At 49.8% G+C, this 14,828-nt stretch overlaps 1 protein-coding gene across 1 annotated transcript in view; it reads left to right on the top strand.

The window, feature by feature from the left end:
• The window catches only part of LOC309559250 (uncharacterized protein), a 19,787-nt gene extending 4,959 nt beyond the window's left edge, over window positions 1–14,828 (top strand). The window contains exons 2-5 of the mRNA XM_082262471.1: window positions 1,891–1,984; window positions 3,751–3,910; window positions 8,185–8,337; window positions 14,641–14,828. Coding sequence (XP_082118597.1) covers window positions 1,891–1,984; window positions 3,751–3,910; window positions 8,185–8,337; window positions 14,641–14,783 — 550 coding nt within the window. The 3' untranslated portion in view covers window positions 14,784–14,828. The remainder of the gene's footprint in view (window positions 1–1,890; window positions 1,985–3,750; window positions 3,911–8,184; window positions 8,338–14,640) is intronic.

The raw sequence follows: 14,828 nt of genomic DNA, 5'->3' as shown, positions 1-14,828 counted from the left end.
CTTCTTTCCTCCTCCCCCCCTTCTCTCCTCCTCCTCCCCCCCATCTCTCCTCCCCCCCCCTTCTCTCCTCCCTCCTCCTCCCTCCCTTCTCTCCTCCTCCTCCTCCCCCCCCCTTCTCTCCTCCTCCTCCTCCTCCCCCCCTTCTCTCCTCCTCCTCCTCCCCCCTTCTCTCCTCCTCCTCCTCCTCCTCCCTCCCCCCTTCTCTCCTCCTCCTCCCCCCCTTCTCTCCCCTCCTCCTCCTCCTCCTCCTCCTCCTCCCCCCCTTCTCTCCTCCTCCTCCCCCCCTTCTCTCCTCCTCCTCCTCCTCCTCCTCCTCCCCCCCTTCTCTCCTCCTCCTCCTCCCCCCTTTCTCTCCTCCTCCTCCTCCCCCCTTCTCTCCTCCTCCCCCCCTTCTCTCCTCCTCTCCCCCCCCTTCTCTCCTCCTCTCCCCCCCCTTCTCTCCTCCTCTCCCCCCCTTCTCTCCTCCTCTCCCCCCCCTTCTCTCCTCCTCTCCCCCCCTTCTCTCCTCCTCTCCCCCCCCTTCTCTCCTCCTCTCCCCCCCCCTTCTCTCCTCCTCTCCCCCCCCCCCTTCTCTCCTCCTCTCCCCCCCCCCCTTCTCTCCTCCTCTCCCCCCCCCCTTCTCTCCTCCTCTCCCCCCCCCCCTTCTCTCCTCCTCTCCCCCCCCCCCTTCTCTCCTCCTCTCCCCCCCCCTTCTCTCCTCCTCTCCCCCCCCTTCTCTCCTCCTCTCTCTCCCCCCCTTCTCTCCTCCTCTCTCCCCCCCCCCCCCTCTCCTCCTCTCTCCCCCCCTCCCCTTCTCTCCTCCTCTCTCCCCACCCCCTTCTCTCCTCCTCTCTCCCCACCCTTCTCTCCTCCTCTCTCCCCACCCTTCTCTCCTCCTCTCCCCCCACCCTTCTCTACTCCTCTCTCCCCCCCCTTCTCTCCTCCTCTCTCCCCCCCCCTTCTCTCCTCCTCTCTCCCCCCCTTCTCTCCTCCTCTCCCCCCCCCCTTCTCTCCTCTCCCCCTCTCTCATCAAGACTGGTGCAGGGTCCATAGCCCTGCACTGGATTTAAAGATGGCGAGGTACAGCCCACCGCAGTGCACCACTTGCTGGTTCAGGTGAGGATCAGGTGCATTAGTTGTAGAAGATCACTGGATCTCTGCTCCCCCCCCTCCTTCTATCCTCCCCCTCTTCTTTCCTCCTCCCCCCTTCTCTCCTCCTCCTCCCCCCCCTTCTCTCCTCCCCCCCCCCTTCTCTCCTCCTCCTCCTCCTCCTCCTCCCCCCCTTCTCTCCTCCTCCTCCTCCCCCCCCCTTCTCTCCTCCTCCTCCTCCTCCCCCCCTTCTCTCCTCCTCCTCCCCCCCCCCTTCTCTCCTCCTCCTCCTCCCCCCCCCCTTCTCTCCTCCTCCTCCTCCCCCCCCCCTTCTCTCCTCCTCCTCCTCCCCCCCCCCCTTCTCTCCTCCTCCTCCTCCCCCCCCTTCTCTCCTCCTCCTCCTCCCCCCCCCTTCTCTCCTCCTCCTCCCCCCCCCCCCCCCTTCTCTCCTCCTCCTCCTCCCCCCCCTTCTCTCCTCCTCCTCCTCCCCCCCCCTTCTCTCCTCCTCCTCCTCCCCCCCCCTTCTCTCCTCCTCCTCCTCCCCCCCCCCTTCTCTCCTCCTCCTCCTCCCCCCCCTTCTCTCCTCCCCCCCTTCTCTCCTCCTCCCCCCCTTCTCTCCTCCTCCCCCGCTTCTCTCCTCCTCCCCCCCCCCCCCCCATCAAGACTGGTGCAGGGTCCATAGCCCTGCACTGGATTTAAAGATGGCGAGGTACAGCCCACTGCAGTGCACCACTTGCTGGTTCAGGTGAGGATCAGGTGTATTAGTAGTAGAAGATCACTGGATCTCTGTGTAATAAGAATAATGGATGTCCACATGTGCAGGTTCCAGGAGGAGCTGCCGAGGGCGGTTTCTGCACGGCCTCAGAAATCCTTAAAGCAGGAAGAGCTGGTGAAGCTGATGGAGTGGAAGCTGCTGGTGAGCCGTCCCTTTTACAGAAATAACATGTGGGCGGGGGGGCTGTGTGTGTCATGTCCGCGTGTGGCTATGTGTTGGGGTGTGTGTGTGTATTTCCATGTGTGGGGGGGGTGTAGCTGTGTGTGTATTTCCATGTGTGGTGGGCGGGTGTGTGTGTGTGGGGGGGGGGGGTGTAGCTGTGTGTGTGTATTTCCATGTGTGTGTGGGGGGTGTAGCTGTGTGTGTGTATTTCCATGTGTGGTGGGCGGGTGTGTGTGTGTGTGGGGGGGGGGGGGTGTAGCTGTGTGTGTGTGTGTATTTCCATGTGTGTGGGGGGGGTGTAGCTGTGTGTGTGTATTTCCATGTGTGTGTGGGGGGGGGGTGTAGCTGTGTGTGTATTTCCATGTGTGGGGGGGTGTAGCTGTGTGTATTTTCAAGTGTGTGGGGGGGTGTAGCTGTGTGTGTGTGTGTGTGTGTATTTCCATGTGTGGTGGGCGGGTGTGTGTGTGGGGGGGGGGTGTAGCTGTGTGTGTGTGTGTGTGTGTATTTCCATGTGTGTGGGGGGGTGTAGCTGTGTGTGTGTGTATTTCCATGTGTGTGGGGGGGTGTAGCTGTGTGTGTGTGTATTTCCATGTGTGTGGGGGGGGGGGGGGGGGTGTAGCTGTGTGTCTGTATTTCCATGTGTGTGTGTGGGGGGGGGGGTGTAGCTGTGTGTGTGTATTTCCATGTGTGGGGGGGTGTAGCTGTGTATGTGTATTTCCATGTGTGGGGGGGTGTAGCTGTGTGTGTGTATTTCCATGTGTGGGGGGGTGTAGCTGTGTGTGTGTGTATTTCCATGTGTGGTGGGTGTGTGTGTGTGTGGGGGGTCCCACCGCCAGTCTAGCCACCACCGCTGCCGCCATGAACATATCCTACATAACAGCCCACATACGTACTCACTGATGCTAGTATCCTCCTCGTGGGAAATGCAGACCAGCCTCCATAAACTGCCTGGGCGGGGTCCTGAATCCATCGTGATTTGACTGCTCTGGCTCTCTGTAATTTGCGTGGGCTAGCACAGCACAATTTATGCAGGCCCACTCTCAGTAATTTCTGGCTCTTCGTGACCCACTCAAATGCAGCTCGCGACCCACGGTTTGGGAACTCCTGATATAAGACATACAGTATCTCACAAAAGTAAGTACACCCCTCGCATTTTTGTAAATATTTTATTATATCTTTTCATGTGACAACACTGAAGAAATGACACTTTGCTACAATGTAAAGTAGTGAGTGTACAGCTTGTATAACAGTGTAAGGCCCCTTTTCACACGAACGATCCGATTGGATCCGCCTGTCAGTTTCTTAGGCAGATCTGATCGAATCCTCCATGCATCCCTATGGGGCAGCGGATGTCAGCGGAGACATTTCAGCTGACACCCGCTGCCATCCGCATCCGATCCTGTCTGTGAAATCCGGACGGATGAAAACCCTATTTTCCATCCATCCAGGGGATCAGATCGGATGAGAGCGGACAGGCTGATCACTGTGGTAGCCAATCAGAGGGTATCACAGTGATCAGGTGACCTGGAATCAGAAGATCTGGGTCCCGATCGTTACTAGGGGCCGGGGCTGTTGGTGAGACCCCGGGCTCTGCGCTGGGGCAAATATGCAGAAAAAAGGCCAGTCTAGTGGGGCCGCAGATTTGTGTGAGGTCGAAGTCAAGGTTAAACTTCCGCTTTGAAAGGTGATTAACCCTTGCACGATTGTGTTTTAGGTGGAGTCAGCTGACGCCTCTTTTCTTTCAGAGGGGAAAGTTCCGCCCTCGTTTACAGCAAATGGCGGCATCCAACCCGGAGAGCACAGTAGAGAGCTGCACCAGGAAAGCCTTCCAGCATCTCCCCAATGTCTCTGCCGCTATAGAAGAGCTGTGCCAGCTGAAGGGCATCGGGCCTGCCACCGCCTCCGGTGAGTGAAGCAAATCAGAGCCTGGCCACAGAGTGACGTATGACTGCTTCCCTAACTGCTCAGATTGCAGCAACCTAGGGCTCATTAGAGGCCAGCGCCATTCAAAACCCATAACTAGAGCCAGTGGTCTTCAAACTGCTGCATGGGGGCCAGATGCGGCCCTTTGCTTGCTTTTACCTGGCCCTTGGGGCACTGTTTCATCCACTGATACCAACAGTGGGGCGTAATTCCCCACTGACACCAATGAAAGAACACAATTCCTCCCACTGACACCAGTGATGGGGCACTAATTCTACCAATGACACTAATAAAGGGACACAATTCCTCCCGATGACACCAACTAATGGGCGCTATTTCTTCCAGTGACCCCAACAATGGGCAGTATTCCTCCCAATATTACAACAATAGGCTACTATTCCTCCCAATATACCAACAATGGGGCCCTATTCCTCCCAATGACACCAATGAAGGGACACAATTCCTCCCAATGACACCAATGATGGGGCACAATTTCTCCCAAAGACACCAATAATGGGGCACAATTGCTCCCAGTGAGTGACACCAATGATGGGGGACAATTACTCCCACTGAAACTAATGATAAAGCATTATTTTTTTCCCACTAACTGTTTAGAAAGTTTGGAGACCCTTGGCCTAGGCCATTCAATATTACAATGGTAATATGCCCAAGCAGAGGTTACAATCAGTGAAGATCCGGAGATACAGGCAGCTGAAGTTATGTGCAGATCTCCACTTTTCCTGTAAAATTCAGTCTGGGCCCTGCCATCTCCTGATGGCCCTGTGTGATTGGTGACCTAGGTAGCCAATTGGTGAGCTTTCTACTAGTTCCTTCTTTGTCTGCATTTTCTTTAAGCAAGGAAACCGCTTCATCAAATGCAATTGTAGTCCAAAGGGAGGGAAAGGGTAACTCCACTTTTGTGGGGGGGGGGGGGGGGTGGTTTTAGCAAAAGAAAAAAAAAATATATATATATCCAACTGCGACTCATACTCATATTGTAATAGAATGTTATCAAAATGACCTTTTCCTTTTCAATTTGCAGCCGCTGTCATTTTCTGTACAATGCAATATGGCCACCTGGAGGCGTTCTGTGCACAGATTATTTACAGACCATCCTCCCCCGGCCCCCCCCCCCCCCCCCGGATATGTCATTGCTTGTGTGATTGGCTCACTGATTTCCCCAGAAGTCAGCACTAAGATACAAGTCAGGTTTGAGCATCCCCTGCAGCAAAAATGCCATTTTTGGTGAGATACTCCCAAAGGGAAATCACGTCTAAAGGGATGCAGACCCTGCCACTCTCATTATAACCCTAATGCAGCAGCTGATTGTTAATGATAAAGTCACTCCCATTCCAAGTCATTTTCTACATGGACACAGAGAAACAAACAGCTATTTCTTCAGAGCAGCAAGAGGTAAGAATCCACAACAAACTAGGTTGTTCAAATCCCTGCAATGTACATAGATTGCCCAGCGGAGAATGTTTTTTTTTTTTCTCAACAAAAGTGGAGTTACTCCTTTAAATATTGAACTGGAACATGGTTTGATGCTGGCCAAGTGCATTTTATTTGTGAGTATAAAGAAGCAGAGGACACAGAAAGCTGGAGCTGCAATAACGAATATCAGTATCCCCTTCCTTTCTGGGCTGCGCAACCGTTTCCGTTTTAATGGTGGCCCTTCCAGCAGCTTATAGTTACCTTCCCTTTACTACAGTGCCTTGAAAAAGTATTCATACCCCTTGAAAATTTCCACATTTTGTCTTGTTATAACCAAAAATGTAAATGTATTTTATTGGGATTTTATGTGATAGACCAACACAAAGTGGCACATAATTGTGAAGTGGAAGGAAAATGATAAATGGTTTTCAAAATGTTTTACAAATAAATATGTGAAAAGTGTGGGGTGCATTTGTATTCACCCCCCCCCCCCCCAAGTCAATACTTTGTAGAACCCCCTTTGCCTGCAATTACAGCTGTCTTTTTGGGGATGTCTCTACCAGCTTTGTACATCTAGAGAGGGACATTTTTGCCCATTCTTCTTTGCAAAATAGCTCAAGCTCTGTCAGATTGGATGGAGAGCGTCTGTGAACAGCAATTTTCAAGTCTTGCCACAGATTCTCAATAGGATTTAGGTCTGGACTTTGACTGGGCCATTCTAACACATGAATATGCTTTGATGTAAACCATTCCATTGTAGCTCTGGCTGTATGTTTAGGGTCGTTGTCCTGCTGGAAGGTGAACTTCCACCCCAATCTCAAGTCTTTTTCAGACTCTAACAGGTTTTCTTCTAAGATTGCCCTGTATTTGGCTCCATTCATCTTCCCATCAACCCTGATCAGCTTTCCTGTCCCTGCTGAAGAAAAGCATCCCCACAACATGATGCTGCCACCACCATGTTTCACGGTGGGGATGGTGTGTTCAGGGTGATGTGCAGTGTTAGTTTTCTGCCACACATAGCATTTTGCTTTTAGGCTAAAAAGGTAAATTTTGGTCTAATCTGACCAGAGCCCCTTCACCAATGTCTTTCTTCTTGCCACTCTTCCATAAAGGTCAGATTTGTGGAGTGCACGACTAATAGTTGTCCTGTGGACAGATTCTCCCACCTGAGCTGTGGATCTCTGCAGCTCCTCCAGAGTTACCATGGCTCTTGGCTGCTTCTCTGATTAATGTTCTCCTTGCCCGGCCGGTCAGTTTAGGTGGATGGCCATGTCTTGGTAGGTTTGCAGTTGTGCCATACTCTTTCCATTTTCCCATGGTGGATTGAACAGCGCTCCGTGAGATGTTCAAAGTTTGGGACTTTTTTTTATAACCTAAACTGCTTTAAACATCTCCACAGCATTATCCCTGGCCTGTCTGGTGTGTTCCTTGGCCTTCACGATGCTGTTTGTTCACCAAGTTTCTCTAACACACCCCTGAGGGCTTCACAGAACAGCTGTATCTATATGGATTATTAAAAAAAAGACATGGGAAAGTTAGTGCCCCATCATTGGTATCAGTGGGAGGAATGGTGCCCCATCATTGGTGTCAGTGGAAGGAATAGTGCCCCATCATTGGTATTAGTGGGAGGAATAGTGCCCCATCGTTGGTGTCAGTGAGAGGAATAGTGACCCATCATTGGTGTCCGTGTGAGGAATAGTGCCCCATCATCGGTGTCAGTGAGAGGAATAGTGACCCATCATTGGTGCCAGTGAGAGGAATAGTGACCCATCATTGGTGTCAGTGTGAGGAATAGTGCCCCATCATCGGTGTCAGTGAGAGGAATAGTGACCCATCATTGGTGTCAGTGAGAGGAATAGTGACCCATCATTGGTGTCAGTGGGAGGAATAGTGCCCCATCATTGGTGTCAGTGGGGAAATTAGTTCCCCCATCATTGGTGTCAGTGGGAGGAATGGTGTCCCATCATTGGTATCATTGGGAGGAATAGTGCCCCATCATTGGTGTCAGTGGGGAAATTAGTTCCCCCATCATTGGTGCCAGTGAGAGGAATAGTGACCCATCATTGGTATCATTGGGAGGAATAGTGCCCCATCATTGGTGTCAGTGAGAGGAATAGTGACCCATCATTGGTGTCAGTGGGAGGAATAGTGCCCCATCATTGGTGTCAGTGGGGAAATTAGTTCCCCCATCATTGGTGTCAGTGGGAGGAATGGTGTCCCATCATTGGTGTCAGTGGGAGGAATGGTGTCCCATTATTGGTGTCAGTGGGAGGAATAGTGCCCCATTATTGGTGTCAGTGGGAGGAATAGTGCCCCATCATTGGTGTCAGTGGGGAAATTAGTTCCCCATCATTGGTGTCAGTGGGGAAATTAGTTCCCCATCATTGGTGTCAGTGGGAGGAATGGTGTCCCATCATTGGTGTCAGTGGGAGGAATAGTGCCCCATCATTGGTGTCAGTGGGAGGAATAGTGCCCCATCATTGGTGTCAGTGGGAGGAATAGTGCCCCATCATTGGTGTCAGTGGGAGGAATAGTGCCCCATCATTGGTGTCAGTGGGAGGAATAGTGCCCCATCATTGGTGTCAGTGGGAGAATTAGTTCCCCATTGCTGGTGTCAGTGGAAGGAATAGTGCTCCGTCTTTGGTGTCAGTTGGAGGAACAGTGCTCCAAGGGTCAGATAAAGGCAAGCAACAAGCCACATCCACATGCTTTGGAGACCCCCTGTCTCTATGTTTAAACTTTAGGATAAGTTACAAACTTTAAGATAAATCAGCCTGTACTGACAGCAGCATTGATCATGTTTTTTATGTGTTCCCATATAGCTGTCCTATGTGCCGGGGCCCCGGAATCTGCGGCGTTCATGGCAGATGAAGCTGTGGAGAGTGTGCCCGGTCTGGTGCCCATCCAGTACAACCTGAAACATTACCTGAAATTCCTGGAGGCGATCCGCAAGAAGACCGAGACCTTGAATGCAGGTGATTGAGCAATGAAAGTGGCTGCCGGAGGCTCCGAGGGTTCCATACCGCTAGGGAGGTTTTCCCTCACTTCTGTAACTGTGACACCAGGGGCAAGCAAATGTCACCACGCCCTTCCCCGCTCTACCGAAAACTAACATCTAACTGGAGTTGAGCTTTAAAGCGGAACTAAAGGGTCAACATTTTCCAATGGTCCTTTGCCGGTGTAACACCGGTGCCACCATCTTCTCCTATGTGCCGGTTTTCAGCCATCTTCATTGGCCAATATGGGATGACGTCCCACCTAAAAATGCACAAGAGGTAGTCGTTCCAGCACACAGGGATCAGGCGTCCGCTGTGAGCCGAGCTGCGCATGCACAGCTCAGTTTACATGCTGGGGATCACTATGAGAAGACAGGTAGGATCGTTTGATTGCAGGAGAGACATTGCATTTTTCTTCTACAATAAAAAGCCTGCCTGCTCACAGTAAATAACAGCAGAATTTTAGTTCCGCTTTAAGCCTAGGTTCACATCTATGGCGTTGATGCGGATTCCAGTCGTGTTTTGCAGTGCATTTTGCTTTTTTAAACCCGCGTTTTTGATGCATTTTTGCATGCAGTTTTCATGCATTTTGCGTTTTGTTTTTTAAAGCGGTTGTAAACCCTATAAAAAAAAAAAATAAAAAAAAAAAACCTGCAAGACAAAGGCATAATGAGCTAGTATGCATCGCATACTAGCCCATTATGTTTAACTTACCTTAAAACGAAGCCCCGACACGGACCCCCGGACATCGATGCGGGCGCTGCCATGATCCCTCGTCGTCTCTTCCGGGTTCGGCGGCTCCGGCGCGCTGATTGGCCGGAAGAGACGACTCCATGCGCGCGGGAGTGATTTTTCCGGCAAGCTCCCGGCAAGTTAATTGAAGGTCCCCCCGGACCTTCAGAGCGCATGCGCCGCTCGCGCGAGCGGCTGCATGCACTGTAAATATCTCCTAAACCGTGCCGGTTTAGGAGATATTATTTGTACCTACAGGTAAGCCTTATTATAGGCTTACCTGTAGGTAAAAGTGTCAAAAAGCGGGATACAACCGCTTTAACCACTTAAGCCCCGGAAGATTTTACCCCCTTCCTGACCAGGGCCTATTTTGCGATTCAGCACTGCGTGACTTTAACGGACAATTGCGCGGTCGTGCGACGTTGTACCTAAACAAATTTGATGTCCTTTTTTCTCCACAAACAGAGCTTTCTTTTGGTGGTATTTGATCACCTGTGCGATTTTTTTTTTTTTTTTTTTTTTTTTTTTTTTTTTTGATCATGCGCTATAAACAAAAAAAGAGCGACAATTTTGCAAAAATAACAATATTTTTCACATTTTTTTATATGAAATTCCCCCAAAAAAATGTAAAAATCAAAATTTTTTAACATTTTAGGCCAATTTGTTTTATGCTACATATTTTTGGTAAAAAAAAATTGCAAAAAGTGTATTTTGATTGGTTTGCGCAAAAGTTATTGCGTTTACTAACTAAGGGAAAGATTTTTGTAATTTCTGTTGTTTTTTTTTTAACGCGTAATGGCGGCGATCTGCGATTTTTTTTTTTTTTTTTTTTTTTTTTTTTTTTTTTTTTTTTTTTTTTTGCGGGACTGCGACATTGCGGCAGACAGATCGGACCCTTGACTGACACTTTTGGGGGTACCAGTGACATTACTACAGTAATTAGTGCTATATATATGCGCTGTTACTGTAAAATGACACTGGTAGTGATCGGGTTAACTTTTTTTGAAAGGGAGGGGTTATGCGTGTCCCTAGGGGCGTGATTCTTACTGTGATTGGCTGTGGCTTGAGGTGTAGGAACAGTGATCAACGGTCCTACATAGTAGAACCGTATGATCACTGTTCATACATCGGGAAGAATGACAGGCGGCTTGTTTACATTAGCCGCCTGCCTTTCTCCCGCTGTCACGGACGATCACAAGTGCCTGGCGGACATCGGGTCCGCCGGGCACACGCACGGGGGGGGTCCGTGACCGAGCGGGAGCGTGCCTCCGGCGGCGCGCTCTCGCTCCCCAGAGCCTCACAGGCTAGTGACGTACCCATACGTCACTTTGCCTGTGAGGGGCTGACCGCCGCAGTATATGTACTTGCGCCGGTCGGTAAGTGGTTAAAAAGACTGTGAATAGCTGGTTGGGAAGCCAGCTGCGGCGTCCTTAACAATCGATGAATCATCAGTTGTCGGCGGGCTTTCCTGCTGACAGCTGAATATTTAAACAAGAATTCCTAGTAATAAAGAAAATTGAGAAAAAAAACGCATGGGGTCCCCGGTCACCCCCACCCAATCCATACCAGACACTTATCTGAGCATGCAGCCTGGCAGGCCAGGAAAGGAGGAAATGGGAACCATGCCAGGCCACATGCCTGACAAGTGCCTCTTCCCCACCACCCTGGGCAGTGGTAGTAGTGGGGGGCTTATCTGGAATCTGTGCCCCCTCATCCCACCTCTCTTCATGTGAGTGAGTACGGGGTACATAGCCCCCCTACCCATTCACCAAAAAAGTGAAAAAAGACACTTTTTGACAAATCCTTTTATTAAACAATAAAAAAAACCATGCCCCCCCAATGTAGATCCATCATCAATCAGGACGCCACTGCATTGCCTGACCCGAGGAAAAAAAAAAAAAAAAACTCCACTTGCACTAAAGTCTCCCGCCATCTGACTGCTCTTCTGTCTGACCGTTCTTTAATAGGTAAGGGGTGGGGCCAGCATGCGCCGTTCTATGACATCACAGGTGGCGTCTCCGGGTGGCCTCACATTCTGATAAGCCCCCTGCCTGCAGACCCCCCACAACCACCACCCAGGTGTGTGGGGACGAGGCCTTTGTCCCCATCAACATGTTAGGGGCATGTTGCCTGGTATCGTTCGGGGGGGGGGCACTCATCCCCCTCCCTTTCCTGACCTGCCGGGCTGCATGATTGGATAAGGGATTGGGGGGGGTCTTTTTTTTTTTTTTTCCTGCTGGCAATTTTTGTTTTTACATTCAGCTGTCAGCAGAAATGCCCGCTGACAGCCAATGACTTATCAGATTGGTAAGGACACAGTACCATCTTCCCGGGCCACCCTTTAAGAACCAGCGATACATGTGTTAAAGAGAAAAGAAAACCCAACATTAAAGACGCAATACTTGCGTTTTCGGTGCCAGTCCATTGAAGTCTATTAAACGCAATCTGCTGCGGGAAAAAAAGTCCCTGACCCTTTCCATAAACGCACTGGCTGAAAAATGCAACATGTGCCATAGGAAACCATGTTAAATGGACTGTAGTGCTTTTCTGCAAGCTGCAAAACCACAAAAAAACCACATAGGTGTGAACTGAACGTAAGGTAAGCCTGGACTCAGAGGATTTTATGGTGCAATGTTTCCTGTAAAATACTGATTGATATTTGTCAGGCTGGTAATGGATCAGAGAAAACTGATGACTTCTAGAACCCGAAACTCAGAGATGGAAGTCCCATACAAGTATGAAAACTGATGGCCACCAGATGGCAGCACAGTTCAGCATAGCTAAACCCTCAATCAGAAAAGTGTAATATATTGCAGCTTAACCACTTCAATACCGGGCACTTTCACCCCCTTCCTGCCCAGGCCAATTTTCAGCTTTCAATGCTGTCACAATTTGAATGACAATTGTGTGGTCATGTGCTACACTGTACCCATATGAAGTTTGTATCATTTTTTTCACACAAATAGAGGTTATTTTTGGTGGTATTTAATCACCGCTGGGTTTTTTTTATTTCTTACAAAAAAAAGAAAAAAAAAGTTTTTCTTATTTTCTGTGAGTAAATTTTGAAAATAAATAATTTTTCTCCTTCACTGATGTGCACTGATAGGCTGCACCGATGGGCACTGATAGGTGGCACTTATGGGCAATGATGAGGTGGCACTGATGAGGTACTAATATGCTGCACTGATGGGCACTGATAGGTGGCACTGATGGGCACTGACGGGCGGCACTGATGGGTACTGACAGGTGGCACTGATGGGCAGCACCATCCCTGTGCCCATAGTGCTGCCAGTCAGTGCCCATTAGTGCCTAGATGAGCAAGCACTGATGGGCACTGACTGGCAACACTATGGGCGGATCTGAGCATATACAAGCGTACAGCCTTCATCCAGGGGTGTACATTCATTACTGTACCAATTTAAAGAGGAGGTCCAGCCCCCCCCACGAAAAAATTAAAAGTCAGCAGCTACACATACTGTAGCTCCTGGAGTCCAGCGATGTCGACACACCAGCCAATGTTTCCATCGGCTCTCGGGTGCTGCCACCGCCATTGCCTGTAAGGGGGCTCGGCAGTGAAGTCTTGCAGCTTGACAGCCGGTTCCCTACTGCACATGCATGTAGTGTGCTGCGCTTTCTAAGTGGCCCGGCGGCGGGGGAAGTAGGAGGGGGCCAAACTTCCGAGTGATCTCTCCGTGGCAAGGTCTCCTGGAAGTGGGGTGGGGTTCCTGTCAAAAATAGGTAACTGCTCCCCCCTACCCCCCAAAAGGGGCCAAATGTGGCACCGAAGGGGGGGGGGGGGGTAGATAAGCAGAGCTTTCATTTTTGGGTGAAACTCTGCTTTAAAGCAGTTGTATATTCATTCTGATCACTTTTTTCTCTAAATTAATAATAGCAGGCTATGTTATTTATTGTACATTTTTATTCTCCTCTTACTGGCTTCCTTTTGGAGTAATTGTTGTCTTTTAAATGACGTCACCCACGAATGCGCCGTTAGCCCTAATTTTCGGGCAAGCTTCTGCCGGAAAAATGCTGGCTCTGTGCCGGGGCTGCGTCATTTCCTACTGTCTGTCGTCAGCCCCGAGATCCCATGAGACTCTGGAGTAAGGCAGCAACAGGATCGGCTCCTATTGGCTGCATAAGGTTTCCTTAGTAACCGGGAACAAAAACGAGGCTTGGATACGGCGAATATTGCGCATGCACTGGATTATGGCCAGGAAAACATACTGAGGGCGGAAATAAGGTACTGCACAAACAGGGAAGACCTCAGTTGTGATAGCGGCGGCTAGGAACAAGCAGGAGGGTTTCACAATCTCTTTATTTGTAAAAGTAAGAATGATTTTGATGCATACTATTAGTGGCTTTTTAATTGAAAACAAGTAGTTTCATTGATACAATGCTTAAATGTGGTATCAATGTCAGAGTTTACTACCGCTTTAAGTGATTGGATTTGCGTTTATCAGCAACACCAGTGATTCCCAGGAAATACAACCATTTTTTTTTTTTTTTTTTTTTTTTACCCTGTATGGCCCTCTGCTCTCATGTACATGAACCTTTACAGTAGGGATCGAGCGATTATTGGCAAAGCCGATATATCGAGGGCCGATATGCACTTTCCCCGACGTATCGGAATCGGCCCCTGAGGTTACCTATATTGCTGATATTTTGGGAAAGTGCTTGTACCGGAGTGATACCTGCAGCTAGAGGCATCACCCCGGTACCGGCGTCCATAGCTGACAGTCGGCTGTCTTGTAATGACAACCAATGCGGCTTAGAAGCCTCTCGGCTGTCATTACAAGGAGCGGGAGGTGACGTCCCCCCCCCTCCCGCCGCCTTCTGCGGCTCGCCTGGGTCTCCCATCCCAACGGGAGACCTGAACATCCTACCTGCGTGGCCTCTGAACAGAAGTCCCGATCAAAGCCGCATTCGGCTGCGATCGGGTCTCCATGTAAAACCCGGAAGTGATGTCATGACATCACTTCCGGGTACTCGGCGCCAGATTTAAAAAAAAAATGACAGCATTCAAAACAGCCAAACTTGGCTTTTTGAATGCTTTTAAGTGCAGAGGAGGGGTTTGGGGTCTTTTAGACCTCCAGATCCCTCCACAAGAGTACCTGTCAAGAAAAAAAAAATACATATTTTTTAAATGTACTAAAATATCGGCCGATACCGATATGCATTGGCCAAAATATCGGTATCGGCAACAAAAAACCGATGTCGGTCGATCACTATTTTACAGTCCTTAGATGTGCTGATGCGTTATTTTTCTTTTCAGCTGGTGATCCTGCCAGTAGCACACTTCCCACCCCATGATAATAATGCTCATTCGCTGAACTGTATCTATAGAAGGAACCTATAGAGATCTATAGAAGAACCATGGTAGTCAGCCTGAGCTGTTCTCTTCTTTTGGACTACAAGCACATCCTCATATTTTCATCTCCATTTCATTGGGGGGAGCGGGGGGATAAGTAGTTCACAAAAAATAGCGAAATCCCTGTCCTCCCACGAGCCTATGCTCTGATGTCATTTGAAAGAGGAATTTATCTCTTGCAGAATCGGAGGAGAAGAATTGGACCCCACATCGCGTGGAGCTGTGCCTGTGGACGTGGAAGGTCGGACAGAAGTTGTGCCCCAAAATCCTGGAGACCCTGGAAGATGCAGATGAAAGACCAGTAAAAAAACTAAAGACAAAGTAGTGATTGATTAATAGAGGCTTTTTTTTTTTTCTTTTTTTACTGCAT

Source organism: Pelophylax lessonae (assembly GCF_965119305.1).
Source record: "Pelophylax lessonae genome assembly, chromosome: 6".
NCBI lineage: Eukaryota > Metazoa > Chordata > Amphibia > Anura > Ranidae > Pelophylax > Pelophylax lessonae.
This window is presented reverse-complemented; position numbering and strand designations above follow the sequence as displayed.